Source organism: Chanodichthys erythropterus, chromosome 12, assembly GCF_024489055.1.
Source record: "Chanodichthys erythropterus isolate Z2021 chromosome 12, ASM2448905v1, whole genome shotgun sequence".
Taxonomy (NCBI): domain Eukaryota; kingdom Metazoa; phylum Chordata; class Actinopteri; order Cypriniformes; family Xenocyprididae; genus Chanodichthys; species Chanodichthys erythropterus.
Window position 1 is genome coordinate 31,822,683 of NC_090232.1, and position 18,861 is coordinate 31,841,543.

At 37.1% G+C, this 18,861-nt stretch overlaps 2 protein-coding genes across 4 annotated transcripts in view; one reads left to right on the forward strand and one right to left on the reverse strand.

The window, feature by feature from the left end:
• galnt7 (UDP-N-acetyl-alpha-D-galactosamine: polypeptide N-acetylgalactosaminyltransferase 7) overlaps positions 1 to 13,604 on the forward strand; it is a 25,429-nt gene extending 11,825 nt beyond the window's left edge. The window contains exons 3-12 of one of the 2 annotated variants that reach the window (XM_067405163.1): positions 765 to 931; positions 2,684 to 2,814; positions 2,898 to 2,977; positions 4,168 to 4,350; positions 7,925 to 8,042; positions 8,915 to 9,037; positions 9,463 to 9,681; positions 9,821 to 9,919; positions 10,008 to 10,136; positions 11,418 to 13,604. In XM_067405163.1, the coding sequence (XP_067261264.1) occupies positions 765 to 931; positions 2,684 to 2,814; positions 2,898 to 2,977; positions 4,168 to 4,350; positions 7,925 to 8,042; positions 8,915 to 9,037; positions 9,463 to 9,681; positions 9,821 to 9,919; positions 10,008 to 10,136; positions 11,418 to 11,555 (1,387 nt within the window). In that variant the 3' untranslated portion in view covers positions 11,556 to 13,604. Of the gene's footprint in view, positions 1 to 764; positions 932 to 2,683; positions 2,815 to 2,897; positions 2,978 to 4,167; positions 4,351 to 4,503; positions 4,687 to 7,924; positions 8,043 to 8,914; positions 9,038 to 9,462; positions 9,682 to 9,820; positions 9,920 to 10,007; positions 10,137 to 11,417 lie in introns of both variants that reach the window. The other variant, XM_067405161.1, reaches the window with a different exon arrangement.
• The window catches only part of hmgb2a (high mobility group box 2a), a 14,825-nt gene continuing 9,282 nt past the window's right edge, over positions 13,319 to 18,861 (reverse strand). The window contains exons 1-5 of one of the 2 annotated variants that reach the window (XM_067405165.1): positions 15,368 to 15,514; positions 14,559 to 14,717; positions 14,233 to 14,381; positions 13,973 to 14,147; positions 13,319 to 13,895 (exon numbers count right to left, since the gene is read on the reverse strand). In XM_067405165.1, the coding sequence (XP_067261266.1) occupies positions 13,725 to 13,895; positions 13,973 to 14,147; positions 14,233 to 14,381; positions 14,559 to 14,705 (642 nt within the window). In that variant the 5' untranslated portion in view covers positions 14,706 to 14,717; positions 15,368 to 15,514 and the 3' untranslated portion in view covers positions 13,319 to 13,724. Of the gene's footprint in view, positions 13,896 to 13,972; positions 14,148 to 14,232; positions 14,382 to 14,558; positions 14,718 to 15,367; positions 15,515 to 18,861 lie in introns of those variants that run through there. The other variant, XM_067405164.1, reaches the window with a different exon arrangement.

Below are 18,861 nucleotides of genomic sequence, written 5' to 3' on the forward strand. Positions count from 1 at the left end.
TGGTGGACAAACGGCCTTAAACTGCAATTCATCGACTGGTCGCTAGGGACATAGTCCAAAAGAGAGCAGAATCTCATTGACCCCCATGTTAAAATGGCCAACTTTACAGCAGAAAAAAAAACTTTACAGCTGGTACAAATTGTGGTTTTGGACTATACTACTAATTTTGCCCTTCATGACAACTTGCCCATCATTATTTTATTTTTTTTATAACTCATCCGTTTAAATTATATTAAGCCTTTTTTTACAGTCTGTTCGTTACTGAATGCATGAATGACTCGATGACTCACTCATAAAAACAGTGACTTGCTGCCACCTACTGGTGGTTTTAGTTTAATATTTAAAAGTATCACTTCCTTTTACCATTATTGAATATTTCTCTGTTTAACTTTTTTTTTTATTATTATTATTATTTAAAACATTATTTATTTTATAAAGTTATTCATAAAGGTAAAATACACACTGGAAAAATGAAGAAACTTTAATTTCGAGCTTAGAAAGAGAATGAGGAAGTGTGACTGGGTATTGCTCTCCCCCCCTGTGCAGCGGAAACAGTGTGCAAAGTTGCTGTTTCCTGTCTCACAAATTGCTTCCACTGGATAGAAGTGCATGCCAGTATGTAACAATCTACCACAAACACAAAGCTGTTTGTTCACGTGCAAACCCTGATCAGTAATCAGTAACACAGACCACACACATATACTCCACATCAACGTTCACTTCCAGAACAGAGTGTGTTTTATAACTGTGAATATTGTCTGCAGATGTAAATACTGGCACTATGATGACAACCTCCTCACCTCCAGCGTGATCATTGTCTTCCATAATGAGGGCTGGTCCACCCTGATGAGGACGGTGCACAGCGTCATCAAAAGAACACCAAGGAGATACTTGGCTGAGATTGTCATGATTGATGACTTCAGTAACAAAGGTAGCGTGAGCGTTGTTTTCATTTCTTCATCAAATACTCTAAATGGCATATGTGTACTCTGTGGTTGACATTTTTTAAACTCATCCCAGGGCTTGTGCAAAAATAAAAACAAACTCAGGTTTGACAAGTCATATATACACCGTAAACATTGCAAAGAAAAGGTGCATTGGTGCTGATGGTTTTTAAATTAATAATCACAAAGGAACTAAACTATAACAACACTTGTCAGTAGTGTGACAGTAGCTCTCGTGTGTTTTCAAATCAATGTAGATATTTCAGTAACTGGAAGTAGTATCGCTGGTTTGTATGTACCTTGCACATTTTATTGTGATTCATCAGCCAAGCAAACAGAGGCAATAATCAAACACACTTTCCTGTCCTCCTCCTCAAATACAAATATGAAATCTGAAGCATTTTAGTGTATTGGTTATGTTGTTCATTTGGTAAATTCAAGAAAATTCTAGTGTGAATTGATCTGTAAATTAGTTCCAGAATATATATAAATAATCGGATGCCGCCTCTGATGCTGATTCTCATTGACTTAGTCGCGATGAAACGGAAGTAGCGAGAGATCTTTTTTCCATATTGTGGTGAGTGGTCAGGCCAAAGTTCCTTTCAAGGACAGTCCTTCACTTGGCTGCCATATTTGCAACGCCTCTTGGCAGCTATTTTGGGCATCCAAAATCTGACATGAACTGTCCTATAAATGTCCTGGAAAAAAGCTTTTATGTGCAGTCTAACAGCTGCTGCAGTGATGTGATGACTTTATCAATTGGAAGCATTATGGGGTTAAAAATATTTAAACATGCAAGGATGAATTGTTCACAATAAGATCAATAAAATGCATTTAGACAATAGTTAGTAAATCAGTTTAATAAAGCACTGATTTCAATTGTGCAGTTAGCTCATAATTTTAATGTACAGAAGCTGTAATGCTCCATTCTGCATCTTTATTCTGCTTTTTGATGCCCCTCAGTCTTCTAAATGATCTGATTTGCATGTTCTGGCTGTTTCAGGTTGTGAAACAGCCAGTCTTTCAGCTGTCTTTCAGCAGTTACTGGTTTTTCAGGTTAAAGGAAGTGTTGAATAGCTTAAGTTTTGTGATATCTCTCTCCTCTATTCTGCACTCATAAATGAAAGAGACATATCTGTGCCACAACCTGTAGGCATTTGCCTGAAAACTAATGCTGAGCGCTTGTTCATTAATATGGGGCAAGCAGACTGTTACTGAATGGAGATCATTACTCTTTAAGAGATCACTCGCATGGGGAGCTATGAATGAATGCAGTGCTGCAGACTTAGCTGATAAGAATCAATAAAGGGCGTATAGGCTCAGAATGTTTTATGCATTTAGTAGTAAAGGTCAGTAAAACTTTGTTCATGCTCCACACAGTTTCGATTCGTTTTTCAAATGCAATCTTTAGGGCTGACTGTCTGCACTGTTATTTTGCAAGTGGTCAAATTGGATCCGCTTGCTCAGACATAATCGATGTCTGCTATGTCTACGCTGGTTGTTATAGTAATGATGTAGGTTTGAACAATATGCCAATAACTTTCTTTTACAACTGAGTAGTAGGGTATAATTAATAAATGCAGGCAGAAAGCTGGAAATTTTGCCTTTTGCTCATGTTATGTCAATATGGAGCTCATGAGGTAAATTGGACAACATAAAAAAAAAAAAAAAAAGATAACATTTTCGATTGTCTGTCAGTGTAGACAAAGCCTGAAAGTGTTTGTATGTGTTCTTTTTAGTTCATCTTAAAGAGAGGCTGGAGGAGTATATAAAACAATGGAATGGGTTGGTCAAACTGTTCCGCAATGAGAAGAGAGAGGGTCTGATCCAGGCCAGGAGCATAGGAGCCCGCAAAGCCACTCTGGGACAGGTTTGAGGCCCTATTGTCAGCATAATGTTTAATACTACTACATGAATGTATTTGTTTGTCTCACGCTGTGGTTCTGTCCTCAGGTGCTGATCTACCTCGATGCTCATTGTGAAGTTGGGGTGAACTGGTACGCACCACTGGTGGCCCCCATTTCAAAAGACAGGTATGACTTAAGCTCTAGGCTGCTTTTGTGTTCACTGAAAGAGACTTTGAAGATACATTTATCTTTTAAATATTTAAAAATTGTTTAAAACGCATGTGACGGCTTTTTAGAAATGTACTCTTCCTATTTGTTGGTTTATTTATTTATTTTAAAGAACCTTGTTTTTAAAGAAAGCTTTAAATTTAATGACTCAAAAAAGGTCATATGGTATAACCTGAGTAAAACGTAACACCTCGAAAACATGTGAGTGCACTTAATCTTAATTAGTGCTGGAACAACACATCAACGTAATCAATTACATCAATTACAACTGTTTGTTCATCCCTAATCCCCTGTCGTGTTTCACACAAAACTCTAGAGCAGATGCTAATGGCTAATATGGTAGTGCCGCTTAATATGAGCCTGCACATTTTCAGGACTCACAACCGCAATCAGCGACAGTATCAAAAATGGCAATGTCTATAACATTGGGTAGTTTTATCACAATTGATAACGTATTATTAAATAAACAAGTCCAATTGAGGCATGAGTTCATCCTTCAGATGTTTTAAACAACCAACAAGGACTTTAAATGCATATTAAAAAAATGCAGAGTACGTTTGAGCCACGCGCCTCGCTTCGGTTATAGAATGGGGTTGTCACACTTGTAAAAAACACTGTGCGAACACAACCGTATTAAGCGGCGCTGCCATACTAGCCATTAACATCTGCTCTAAAGTTTTGTTTTGCGTGAAACATGACAGGAGATTAGGGATAAACATAAACAGCATGTAACCGACATAATTGATTTTTTTTTTTTTTTTTTTTTTTCAAAATAAATACATTTTCAATATATATTTTTAGGTGAACACATTTTTAATAGAAATATCATGACATCAAAAGTATCATTAAACTTTTTTTTTAATCTTTCCTTGTCATAAAAATGTCAAAATATTTAAAATATTTTTTTAAGAAGGTCTACAGGCATCCCCTCTATGATATAATGTCTTGTTTTGTTTAGTTTTTTTTGCATATTGGTTGGACCACATGACTGGTTTTGTTATTCAGAAGTTATTCAAGTTATTCAAATATTAATATAAAATATTTGTTTTACATTTTATTTCAAATCCTCTACACAGGTGTGGTATTTATTTATTTTTTTATCTTAACCAAAATGTATTGTTAATACTATTGTTGTGTTAATGTTGCAGAACGGTCTGCACAGTACCGTTGATAGATTACATAGACGGCAATGATTATACCATAGAGCCACAGCAGGGCGGAGACGAGGACGGTCTGGCGCGAGGCGCCTGGGACTGGAGCCTCCTGTGGAAAAGGGTGCCTCTTAGCAGCAGGGAGAAGGCTAAGAGAAAGCATAAGACCGAGCCTTATCGGTAAACTTCCACCCTCCCATAAGCATGATTATTAAATTCATTCCTGTCTCTCTCTTGTTTTGTCTCCCCCACCCCCTTGTGTATGTGTGTCCATGTTTGCTTGCATGGACCTCTCCCCCTTGCCTGTCCTTCATCCTCCGTGACCATGTTCAGAACGGTGTGCACAGTGCCTCTCATTGATTCTATTAACGGCAAGACTTACAACATCGAGCCCCAGGGGGGCGGCGACGAGGATGGCTTTGCCAGAGGAGCATGGGACTGGAGCATGCTTTGGAAACGCGTGCCGCTGGGTAGCAAGGAGAAGCAGATAAGACTAACTAGAACTGAGCCCTATCGGTAATTTATAGCCATAATCCTGAGCTGATTAGGGCTGACCACAACACACATAAATGGAGAGATTTTGTCTCTCTTTTGTAAAGATTGGTGGTGGTCTGCTTGTCTCTGCTTCTTTAACAGTTAGCTCTTTTGACGCTCATTAAAGGGAGAGTTCACCCAATTCTGTCATCATTTACTCACCCTCAAGTTATTCCAAAACTGTACGTTTTTTTTTTTTTTTTTTTTTTTTTTATATTTCTGTTGAACACAAAAGAAGATATTTTAAAGAATGTTGGTAATCAAACAGTTGATGGTAGCCATTGACTTCTGTAGTAGGAAAAAAAAAATACTATGGAAGTCAGTGGCTACCATCAACTGTCTGGTTATTCTTTAAAATATCTTATTTTGTGTTCAACAGAAGAAAGAAACTCATACAGGTTTGGAACCACATGAGGGTGAGTAAATGATGATAGAATTTTCATTTTTTGGGTGAACCCTATCCCTTTAAATTCTTCCCACAAAGTGCTAAAGCTGTATACTGACTGCTATGAAGTGGTCATAAAACAATGAAGTGATTTTAATAAAATACTTCATATGTTATGACTCCAATATGGCTGATCTGGCTGAGAATTTAGAAAATAATGACTCACAGACCTTATTTCTGCTTCTCTTTGCATGCAGTCTCCATTCTCTCTTGTCTACCATTTAATATCTTCTGTGGTTGTGACTTGGCTTAAATCTACCCAAGTGTACATAAGTGTCCCCAAACAAGGGAAAGTGTGTATGCTGCTTGAATTTCAACTTGAACTTTCTTTACACTGAAGTTTTTTGTGCACTTCTCTGCAATAAATTATTGCTGATGTTTGATTCTATGGGCAATATAACCTAAAAACAGACACCAATTTTGCAGAATTATATAGGTGTTGAGAAAAAAATATTGGCAATTTGTGCAAAAAAAAAAAAAAAAAAAAAAAAATTGGCTCATCCTGATAGTATAATGGAAACGTCCCGATTGTATGTCAGCATTTTACTGCTTGTTTTGGTGTCTCTGGCTTTGTTCACACTGCAGAGGAAATCTATTCTTTTAAATTAATTTTTTTTGTTCAAATATCTTTTTTTTTTTCCCCCAAAGAGGAATAAAACCCTCTACCGCATGCATAATGATAAATCTATAGAAAAAAATATTTGACTCTTTCTTTTCTTAGAATGGCTTAACTTGAGGTGCTGTAAAAAATATAAATATTATTTATATAAAAAAAAATATTATAAAAAAAATATTAATTTAAGGTACTTTATTATATGTTGCCATATGGCAACAATGTACAATAGTGGAAATAACTTAGAATATGTGTAAGTGTATATATATTTCATTACATTTTTCATGAATATTACTTAAATTGCAAATTTAGACAGTTAAAAACAATTATAATACTGTTCATCATGTATCATAAAACATTGACATAAAACCAAAAACATTGCAGTTCATGAAAATTCAACATTACGCAGTCTTATGAGAGGAAGGTTATGAACATGAACCCCCCATAATCCTTGAAACCTCACCTTTTCTCTGTACGAAACTTCAAAAAGCAGTTTTTTTTAGAGGTGAGGCACAGGTACACATCACATTTGGTGCACTCCACCCTAATGGTGCGTTCACACCGGACGCGAATGAAGCGGTAAGCGCGAGTGATTTACATGTTAAGTCAATGCAAAGACGCGAATTGACATCCTGCGGCGCGATTCGCGCGAATGAAGCGGCGCGAATGACGCGATTCGCGCTAATGACGCGGCGCGAGTTGAGAGATTCGCGCGAATGACGCGATTCGCGCGAATCGCGCAAGTTGAAAAATCTGAACTTTGGCGAATTTCCGCGCCGCGTTAACCAATCAGGAGCTTGCTCTAGTAGTGACGTGACGTAGCGAGCTGAGGCAGAAATTCGAAACAACAATGGAGGACAAAATCATCGTCGCTGTACATCTTCATACATTTATAGAAACAGAAATAAAAAGGATCGTGTTTGAAAGAAAGTGAGAGAGGAGGTCGGACAATCTGATAAGTTGTAAAAAACGGTCTTTACTCAATTTGAGCTATATATATACATATATATAAATACATATTAAGACTACAAGCCAACTAAAGACGACCAATTGAGCTTATTCCCCACTGACAAGTTGTGTTTATTCAGAGGAAGTGTGCAGAAAGCAGTGGGAGAGTCTGGGACACATAAAGGAGCGGGAGAGCCCCTCTCATGACGCGAATTCGCGTCTGTTGTGAAGGGTTTTTCACGCGCGAATGAAGCGAATGTCACGCGCGAATGAAGCGAGTAAACTCAAAATGTTCAAGCGTCCAACTACGCGCGAATAGCGCGATTTATTCGCGCAAGTCGCGTCTGGTGTGAACACAGCATAACAATACACTTACAGCCACTTGCAAATGCCTTTTTGAGACACCATGGTAAGCCAGTGGTTGGTCTGGGCCAGTGGGCAGGCAGGTCTCTGATCTTGATTTAATCCATAATACAAATGCCATGGCAGTCCTTAACATGCGACTAATCAACATTATATCACTAGCATTAATGTTGTTATTGTTACAACTTAACAGACTGCAGCTGACCTTTGCTAGCTAACCGATTATAATAATATCATTCCATTATTGCACAGTGTTGCCATTTGGCAACAGACATTTTATCAATTTACCAAAAACTATTTTCATACCTTTTTTGAGCGGTGAATATGTCATCATAACTTACCTGAATTAATGTTACCAAATTTTTTTTGTGAATGTGACATGGGCGGGTCCTTGTTTGTTACTGACGTTTTAGTTTGCTTTCAGCAACTACCGACAAGAGACGGCAGTCTGTCAGAAATCGCGCCGCAGAAAAAAATTGCATGTTATGTGACTTAACCAAAGCACATCACTGGCTAAACTAAGGTCTTCTCTTGCCACCAAAAAAAAAAAAACGAGAATGTTCTCTTAAAGAGACAGTGGCAAGGAAATTAACACACAGAGTATGTTGCCATATGGCAACACCATGCGGTAGAGGGTTAATTGTAGTCAACAGCCGTGACGTGCATGTTTTGCAGTTTGTTGTCACTACAACATCACTCAATTTTTCATTTTTAGACTACAAAAAACTCAATTGATTTTAGATTTTTACTGCCTGTCTGAACAAGGCCTCATCTCTTAATGTAATATAGCGTCTTGTATGTGTGTGAAAAGTAATGGGGGAACATTGCTGAAAGGTTAATTTGTGTGTCAGGTCTCCTGCCATGGCTGGAGGACTCTTTGCAATAGAAAGAGATTTCTTCTTTGAGCTAGGCCTCTATGATCCAGGCCTTCAGATCTGGGGAGGAGAAAACTTTGAGATCTCTTACAAGGTAAACTTTTAGTTTAAATTGGTTGTGGTCTCTCAGTTGAAAATGTTACATGATTTTTTTTTTTCACCGAAATGTGCATTAAGGTTAATTCTATGTTTCTAAGTTTGTTTTCAAGTCGGCATGAAACAAAGTATTCTTTTCTTCCCTAATGTGACTAATTTTGCAAGTGAAACAAAATGTAGGGTGGGACTTGATTTTGTTCAATGGGAATTGATTGAATGGTTGAGTGTGAGTGACAGGTTGCCCTCATGCCGGTAAACACATTATCATAGAAGAGAAGATATAGCAAGAGGGAGGGGAAGTTTGTTTGTTTAAAAATAATAATAATAATGTGCACAGATAAATCATTTATAATAACTACTGCAAATTTCAATAAAATATTCCATATGTTGATTTAATGGTGACTTAAAGATGGATTTGATTTTTTTTAATTTTTTTTTATTTTTATTATTATTATTATTATTATTATTATTATTATTATTATTATTTTGAATGACATGGAAGTGACCAATCAGAATCAGTACTGGAAATCAGAATCAGTTATTTCTGAATAATAATCTTTGTGCAGTGCAGAACTTTATAACTGACTGCACAAACGTTTTTCCTTCATAGCAATGCTTGTGTTCTTTCTTATCAGCTGGCTCTACAAGTTGAATAATAAAATAATTTCTATGCAAATCAATACTTCATGCCCATGATTTTATATAACAAAATTAAATGTACAGTCAGGTATACAGTCATTATCGCAAAATAGACTTATTCAGGGTGATACTTCTGTGTTAATTGGACAGAGCAACATAGTTAGCCAACTTCAGCATATTATTTGTACGTGGACACTTTCTGAATCCCTGCCATGTGTGTGTCCTGTGTAGATATGGCAATGTGGTGGGCAGCTTCTGTTCGTGCCATGTTCACGGGTGGGGCACATCTACCGTCTGCAGGGCTGGCAGGGAAACCCACCTCCTGCTCATGTAGGCTCATCCCCCACACTTAAGGTCAGTTTTGCTCTTTTTATTCTATAATCACTAGGGGTGTGGTGAGACACTTAGCTCACGAGACGAGACGCAAGATTGGGTTAACGAAAATGAGACGAGATGAGACTTTTGCACAGTATTTTTAAGAAATCATCAATGGCAAAATTAATGACAGGAAAAATAGTTTGCATGTGCATTTTGAAATGTTTTAACTAATCATCGTGTAATGAATGTCATCTGAGTATGAATTATATCCATTGAAAGACAACAATATACAAGCACTGTAAAAGGTTTTGCGGCAAACTCAACTGACTGGCTTCTCTCCTGTATGATTTCACACAAGTCTTGTCACACCCCAAATAATCACACTTTTCTGAATCTGAAAACAAAACTGGATCGAAACTATACTTTACTGATACACTTTAATCCTTATTGGCTGTATGTAGAACTATGTGCGGGTGGTGGAGGTGTGGTGGGATGAGTATAAGGACTATTTCTACGCCAGTCGGCCTGAGACCCTCACGCTGGCCTACGGGGACATCAGCAGCTTGAAAAAGTTCAGAGAGGAGCATCGCTGCAAGAGCTTCAAGTGGTTCATGGAAGAGATTGCCTATGACATCCCTCTACATTACCCACTGCCTCCAAAGAATGTCGAATGGGGAGAGGTGAATATATATATATATATATATATATATATATATATATATATATATATATAGCTAATCAGACAATGAAGTTGATTAAAGTGATAGACAGTGTACGTTGTGGAATTTGTCATTATTCAGTCGCTTTTTCTTTCAATAGATCCGTGGGTATGAGACCAGTTACTGCATCGACAGCATGGGCCACACCAATGGTGGCAATGTCGAGATTGGGCCTTGTCACAGAATGGGTGGCAATCAGGTATACGGGAATGTTTTAGCAACTGTACTTTGCTTTGCCAGTGTTTAGAGCATGTTTTTGATCTCATTTCAATGTTGCCTTTCTCCAGCTCTTCAGAATTAATGAAGCAAACCAGCTCATGCAGTACGACCAATGCTTGACAAAGGGGGTAGATGGAACTGCCGTCATCATAACACACTGCAACTTGAACGAGCACACGGAGTGGAGATATTTTAAGGTATCGAACCTCTTTTAAAATGCAGTCTGGGTCCCTAATCAACAAAACCACCATTTTTATCACAAATCAATCATGTTGATTGCATCAAAACATTTTGGAATATTTTTTAGTACCTTTTAATAATGTCCTATTCACAAATTAAACTGTAGATGACACTTTACAATAAGGTTCAGCACTAGTTTATGTAATAGCTAGCAAGAACTAACAATAGCCCTGTTTACAATTACAGTCTACTGGTAAATTACTGGTAAGAAATCATGTGTGAACAGGACCTTTTAAAAAATATAGGTAAATTGGTTCTGGCAAAAGGGAAGTTGTAACATTACAACTAAATTATGATGCAGTTTGTGAATGCAGAATGAAGATTAGTGGTATGAGCATGTACGAAGTCAGAATGCGCTTACATAAGAAGTCTGCTTTGGGCCAGTCATAAAGTTATTATGGAGATGTCGTGATTACTCTGCACTGTTTACAGTAAGCTCAGCTGCTTTTTAATAGTTTTTCTATGTAAATATGCACTAGATAGACGTCTTTGACTGTTGCGCCACGTCTCATAGCTTTTTTTTAACAAGTTATGCTCGAGAACCTGCTCTTTTTTTTCCATTCATCCGTGTTGTGGCTCTGCATTTGGATACTTGCGAATCTCGTGTTTTTAAGAGCAAAAACGCATTCTGTGTAATCATCCCTTATGCCTGTTACTCGGACATCAAAAAATGTTGTCAAATTGAACATAGTGAAACTGAAGCACTTCTCCCCATGCGGACAAATGAAAACAACAGTGCAGCGTTTAAAGATCATTTCTGATGACTGACATCACAGAATTTATCGGTATTTTGGTGCTGATGTGTGAATGGTCTTTTACTGGTAAAAAGCCAGAACACCATTGCTTGTGTGAAAAGCATATTTGCGTATTTACCGGTAAAGTCATTCTGGTAATTTACCGAGATTGCTGTGTGAAAGGGGCTAATGAAAAATACTTTTAAATGTATTATTCTTGTTTGATGTCAAAAAATGTATTATCTGTAGAAATTAGCATTTCAGGTTCAAGGCTCATATTCTCACCAAAGCTGCATTTATTTGATCAAAAATACAGTAAAAAAAAAAATATTACTGTGAAATATTACTACAATTCAAAATATAACTGCTTTCTATTTTAATATATTTTATTCCTGTGATGGCAAAGCTGAATTTTTAGCATCATTACTCCAGTCTTCAGTGTCACCTGATCCTTCAGAAATCGTTCTAATATGCTGAATTGGTGCTTCTTCTGATTTCTCATAGGATCTGCGTCGATTCACACATATACCTACAGGGAAATGTTTGGATCGCTCTGATGTGTTGCACAAGGTTTACATAGCTGACTGTGACAACAGTAAGAGCTCACAGAAGTGGGAAATGAACAACATTGTGGCAGTTTGAGAGCTGGCTTTACTGTCTCAAATGTGCTTCAAGGATAAACACTGACTATAGCAACAGGTTTTACCTGTATGTGTGTGACTAATGAAGTTTTAGTCATCATTACAATAACTCTGAACTCTGAACATAAACTTTTTTTTCTTCATTGAGGACAATGTTTACATTGGTTCGTCCCCAGTGTCAGTCGCATGGGTTTTCTTTGGAATCTGTGGATTGGGGAGGGGTCTACCCAACAGAATGTTTTTTCTCTTCTGTAGAATGTGCACAATGTGTGCTGAGATAAATGATCTAATACCACTTTTGTTGCTGCTCCATTATAAAGTAAAGGTTGTCCATCATGTACTGGGATGCATATATTTTTTTAACACTGGAACTTCATTATGTTTGAGATGACAACCTGCCACTTGAAATATTTTCGTCTTTGGCACAAAGGCACTTTTTTTTGTGCCATATTCTATGGGTAAAGAATAGGACAGGAAAGAAAAGGGAAATGGGAACAATAAAAAAAAAAATAAAGTGATATTTTTGTCTACTGCTTGGTTGGGGGAATAGATGTTTACTTGTTTGTGAAAATCAATGATTGATTATACTATTCATGGCCAAAAATCACCAATCTCAAGCAAGTGGAGCAAATCTATGTTTTAAGGGCGAGAATGATTGCAATGTGTACATTTGTTTTTGTACAATGTAAATATGATTATTTCTAAATTAACATTTTGAGATGCGGTGGGGTTCTAAATGAAGGTGTAAATATCTAACTTATGACTGTTTTCTCAAGAAAATAAATGGAACATTTTTACCAATCTGTTGTATTAAAGTTTCACATTTTTATAACAGGTTATAACACTGACAATTCAACCATTTAGATGACATGGGGATTAAACTTGCAATTTTTGTTGCCTTAAAATTTACTGCATAAATCACATCTTTTTCTGTATCAAACTAGTATTTTACCCAATATAAAATTGAAACATAGGTTGTTTTAAATGGCTGTAGTCATGAAAAAACAACATTGTTTCTGTAAGTTTGTCAAATTTTGGTAAAAGGGTTGCAAACCTTAAATTAATCAAGTTAACTTGTTCTCAGTTTCTGGCCGTAAACTTTTTTTTTACACCCGGTTCTTGGAAAGTGTTTGCTAATGTGGAAGTGATCAAGCATTTGAATAACAAGTCAGTTCAAGTGCTGGTGAGTTTGTGCAGAAAAAACATCAGCAGTGCAGCAGTCTTTTGGATGCAGTGAGCAGATGTAAAATATAATCTGTCACTGTACAGAATATATCCAACCTATGTTTACAGAACCACATGACCAAGCAAAAGGACATCTCAACCAAAACATAAATTAATACAATTGCATATAACTGTTTACAGATGAAGTTACATGTGCATTTATGCCTCTTATTTTACAGATGAAGTTATTTGCTCGGGAGATTAGCATTTCCTCTTTCAGGCAAGTCAACCTATGACCAAACAAAGTCCAAATAGAAAAACCACAGTTTAAGATGGTAACACTCAGTTCTTATGGCCTTCTGTTTGTTCTTGGCCAGTTCAAAAGACACTAAGCCCAACGTAAAACAATTTAAATTGCCTGCTTTTTAATGTAAAATGCACCAGTTTGCAAAACAATCACAGTAGAACTTGGTTTCAATGTAAACCAAGATATTTAGTTCTAAATATAGTTTGCTTAGGCAATCATTGTTCTTTATACCTCAGTTATGTAGTTGGTTAGCACCTGTTGCTATAAAACAAATGCGGTCTCACAATATGGAACAAATTCTGCAAAAATCTTTAATAAGTCAAATGAAGTCAAAATTGCACACAGTGGAAAGGGGAGTTGGTCATAATATACAAAAAAATTTAATAAAAAAAAAAAAATTCAGTCTACACAACTTTTAAAGCTCATTTTAAAAATTGAGACACTACACAAATTGTTCCTCAGTTGTCTTAAAATGGCAGTAGAAATAATATGAAACAGGGAAAGAAACCAAGCAACCACAGCTATCAGACAAAAAGCAGTGCTTAAAAAAAAAAAAAAAAAGCTGTTACATTTACAAAACAGCACATGACCTCAATATGTATTCAATTATACACATTTCTGTACATGTCTTGAAAATTTAAATGCTATAAAATGCATTCACATTGTTTTGCAAACAACTCAGCTCAAGTTCCTGATAGTTTAATCGTCATCATCATCCTCATCCTCCTCGTCCTCTTCTTCCTCATCCTCCTCCTCTTCATCATCCTCATCATCGTCATCAGCTTCCACCTTCTTTCCCGCTGGCCGGCCAGGTCCACCCTTCTTGCCACCATCTACTTTTGCTCCTTTGGCACGATATGCAGCAACGTCCTGGTACACAAACACTTGTTAACACGAGCAAGAGAGAAAACTGCCATCAGAAGTACCTGAAGTGGGCCAGCGGTTACCTTTTCATACTTCTCCTTGAACTTCATGGCCTTCTGTTCATATGGAGACTTTTCCTTTGGTGAAAGCTTGGACCACATTTCCCCAAGCTTCTTTGCAATGTCACCAATAGAGATGCCAGGGTTGTCATTTTTCACCTTCGGGCGATGGTCAGAGCAGAAGACAAAGAAAGCGGATCTGATAGGAGAAAGAAGAAAAGAGAGTTTGACTTAAACGTTCACATTAAACAAATTATCAGGGATGTGTGTGTGCTACTACTTACGGTGGTCTCTTAGGAGCATTTGGGTCTTTCTTCTTTTTCCCTCCTTTTGCACCTTTAGGAGGGACATAATTTTTCATCTCCCGGTCATAGCGGACCTTGTCGGTTTTGGCCATTTCCTCAAATTTGCCCTTCTCCTTAGAGGACATGGTCTGAAAAACATGAGACTATGATTAATTCTGCCAGGCGCAGTGTGCGGCTCTTTATCCTCCCGCCCTACATTTGCCTCAGTCACTTGAGTAACAGATGCATCGTGTAATTCTGCCCCACCCCCTCCCTAACAACCACCACCCCCCGGAAAAACATTGCAGCCCTTCTGTTCAACTCACCTTCCATCTTTCAGAGCACTTCTTGGAGAACTCTGAAAAGTTCACCGCAGTCCCTGGATTCTTCTTTTTATGTTCCTCCCGGCAGGTTTGCACAAAAAAGGCATAAGAGGACGTCTTTCCTCTGGGCTTATTAGGATCCTTACCCATGGCTGTATAACGCTAAAAGTGATAAAAAGCCAAAACTGTTAAAAATAAATAAATAAATCGTTTAGTCAAGACTCCTGTGTTATTGCTTTGTGCGCTAGTAAAGCGACGGAGAAGTGATCGCTCACTAAACGCTAGTTAATCCGATCAAGTTCCTGCTTCGTTTCCACCAGATCACTCAACTAGAACAATAAGCGTCCCTCCATTTTGTTTCCCGCCTAAACTGCAGGAAATATGCACTAGAATGCATGCTGAAGGCAACGGCTTCAAACTCTAATCGCTGAAATTAAATACACCGAGTTAGTTTGTACGGTGTGCTACTTTAGAGCACTTTTAGCCGCTTCGGTCTCTGTACACGAGCGCTGCGCTCCATTACGACCTCAAACTCCAGTCATGGCTGCTTACGCTCTTAACTTTACAAGATCACTAAGCTTGTAAAATCCTTTCAATCTGCTCACGAAACCAAAACGCTACAGCCGAGATGAGAACGCCATTTTAAAAAAGATAAATAAATAACACTTCCCTTGGTTTCAACTGCAGTAATGGTATTTTAAGTACTAAAAGTTTCATACAAAATTCTAACGCGACCCTGTAACGCTATCTTTAGATTTGCTCGATAGAAGTTCAGTTTAAAAGAGCTATAGGATACATTAAGACTTGCTTACCTCTAATCAGCCTCGACTGCTCGACAAAACGTACGTACTCTTGTTGTAAACTGTTTTGTCACTGTGCTACAGGGCGCACAAACTTGATTAAATGCCCCTAGACTCCACCCATAGAGCTGTCGTCTGATTGGTTCGGACACGTTCAAATTTGAATCAGCAACGTCCCAGACGCGGTATTGAAATCTTATTGGCTGTTCCTGACCGCAGTCAAGTTTCTTCGTGAAAATTAGATCCAGATGACGACGCCACTGATCTCGTCAGCTATTGGTTGAACTGGGGATTTAAAATAATGAGCGGTAAGTCTTTGAATTAAGGAAATGGGCCACAGTTATTACTTTATGTAACAAATATGAATAAGAGGTTGCACATTCTGAGTGAAATTGTTTGGGTGATGAACACTGTTAAACAGTATCACGTTTGAAAGTTTTAGGTTTTAAAGTTTTAATTGGCATAAACAACGTCGCGCCATATGGACAAAAGCTGACGTCTGAGTTTAAAGAAGGCACACCTTCGGTATCGACTCTCGAGGCTGATGGCTTTGCAGCTCACAGCTCATTCGTTAGGGGGTTAAAACCAAGCCATGGCTATTTTTACTTGATTATCTACTCTTTTTGTCTGTTAAATGATTATAGATTATTTCTATCGTTTTATCTTTTCTCGGTAAGTATGTACTTTAAAATGTTACTATGATTTTTTTTCTCCGTTTAAATATAATAATAATAATAATAAGCTAACCCCTATGAAACTGCGTGTGTGCAAGTATTGCAGCAGAGTAATCTACACGTTTGGTGACGTGATTGTTGCGTTCGTAAACACATGATCACGTGATACTTTAACCTTTTGTGAGGCAAAGGGCGTTTGATTGATAGAGTACCATTAAATGTTAGATAGTATTAAAATAATACAACAGAAGACAATGCATTGCATAGTTCATTAAATCATACTTAAAACTGATTTTTTTCAGTTTTTTTTTTTATTTTTTTCTTCTAATTCTTAATAAATCATGTCTATAATCACTATTGTAGCATAATGAACAGCATGGTCTACATACACACACACACACACACACACACACACACACACACACACATATATATATATATATATATATATATATATATATAATGTGTGTGTATATGTATATATATTATATATAATGTGTATATGTATATATAAAATGTGTATATATGTGTGTGTGTGTGTGTGTGTGTGTGTGTGAGAATTAGAAAACACAAATTCTAATCTAAAATCTAAATCTAATCTGAAGTGTTCGTCTGGGCAGTTCAAGCCAGTTCATTGAAATGTGTGCCATCAAGATTCATTGTGGAAAACAATCTCAGCTGTTCAGACAACTGAATGCCAAGGGGGGGATGGACAACTGGAACTCTGCTAAAATGTATAGCATGAATTACCATGACACTTTTACCACCTGTATTTGAGCCTAAAACAACACCTCGCCTTCTCCTGAATCAAATCTCTCTACGTTTTCCCAGTGGATTTCAATAGGTTAGGACAATAGAGGTGTAAAACAGTCCTGGAGAATTAGCCAAATGGCTGTCTAAGTACCCTATAAGCACAGTTTGTCTGAGCACAAAAGGTATGATCAGGGAGATGATTCGAGTCTGAAATGTGGTCAAAAAAGAGAATGACCAATTTTATTTCACTTTTCGGGTTTTGACAAATTTAAGAAAAAAATATTGTTTGAGAATAATCAGTTAAGTATTGATGTTATATTATACCCCAAAAGTAATTTAAAAACTAGCACAACAACTAAAACTATAAGTATTTTGGTCTTTGTTTTTCAGTGTTCCTCTGTTGTCAGACTTAACTTGTAATTGTGGACAAATTTAACTTAGAAAATGTTTCATCCTTTAGTTTAGACTCTATAGGTATAGAAAAATGGACCGGTGAAACAATGTCCCCTTTTCCCTCTTTTGTAACATGCCTGTTCAGATTTCTGCATGAAACACATCCAGTCTCCAAGACCTGGCAAGAGTAGACATGCTGATACAAACCAAAACATCTTATCACAAATGTGAAAAGTGCAAGAGTTAGTTTAGGATGACTATACTGCAATATATATGTATATGTTTGTATATATATATATATATATATATATATATATATATAATATATATATTATAATCTGTATCTTAAATAGGTAATGTTATTGTATTACAAGAATTATGTTATATTTGTTATTTTTTAAGTGTGGATTTTTAACGGTATTGTTTCCTTATTAGAAATACAGCTGAATACAGTTAAATTGTTTTGAATTTGGCAAATCACAATAGCTCCCTTTAAATCTTGTTACATTTCAATGTACTGCCCCCTAATGGAAGCTTTGTTCAAAACAGTGCCTCACACTTTGTGCTGCTGTTCCCTTCAGAGCCTCTGTCGAAACACTGTTAATTAAAACTGAGGTAAACGGAATGAAATTTGATAAAGATTATTTATTGTACTACTGATAAAAGAGGCGGGATCTATCTATCTATCTATCTATCTATCTATCTATCTATCTATCTATCTATCTATCTATCTATCTATCTATCTATCTATCTATCTATCTATCTATCTATCTATCCAATGCTAGACATTCTTGCATGGACTTACAAGAAGATATGCTTGTAACAGATAGCTGTCGATTAAAAGAAAATGTCCAGTCCAGTCCCATTATTTAGTCTCAATCAACTAACGTTAATCGTTACATCGAACAAAAAAAGCAACTGTAGTCTACCAGTATGTATCGCGCTGAGGAAAATAAAACTAAAACAACAACAAAAAAGCCCTGTAGGTCATGTGCATATATTAATAGATAGTTCAAAATAGCTACAAAGAAGCCTCTGTTCAGTGACCGCCGCTGACCGGATCCGGTGTGCCTGTATAAACTTAACTGGGCGCCCTCTTGCGAAATTACTAAAGCCTACATTGGTGATGGAGTCTGAGCTCATGACTGTTAATTGCGCAAAGCTGACCTTGCTTCGTAACCTTCCAATGATAAATGCTGGGGTACTGAATATTAATTAGGTAGTCTTCGCGTTGCCAAAGGACATTGCGTTAGCACGGAGAAAGCTTGGCTCATGAATTATTAACCTCATAAATATTCAGGAACAGTCCTCACGTCAAGCCCTTCCCTCTACCAGATCTCTAGCAAACCACATCTCCGCTGCGCTCTAGCGGCCAGATCGTGTAATTACCGTGGACATCACAGCAGATCACCAAAGTTGCAGAATTAGACAGAAGACGTCGCACTCGTTGTCCTCTCAAAAATGGTTCTGTAAGGTGTCAGTTTGTCGCATCTTATTCACTCATTTTGTAATGCTATCAGTCTCGATCCTTGAAGACTTGTTTTTGTAGACGGGGTTAGATGGGATTGTTGTGTAGCCTACTATTCCAAGCAGGAAAGAAAGAACAATGCCTGTATTTTACAGAAAAAAAAGAAGAGAAAATGTAAATAATTCACATGTTGTTGTTTTTTACACCCTAAAGCGACA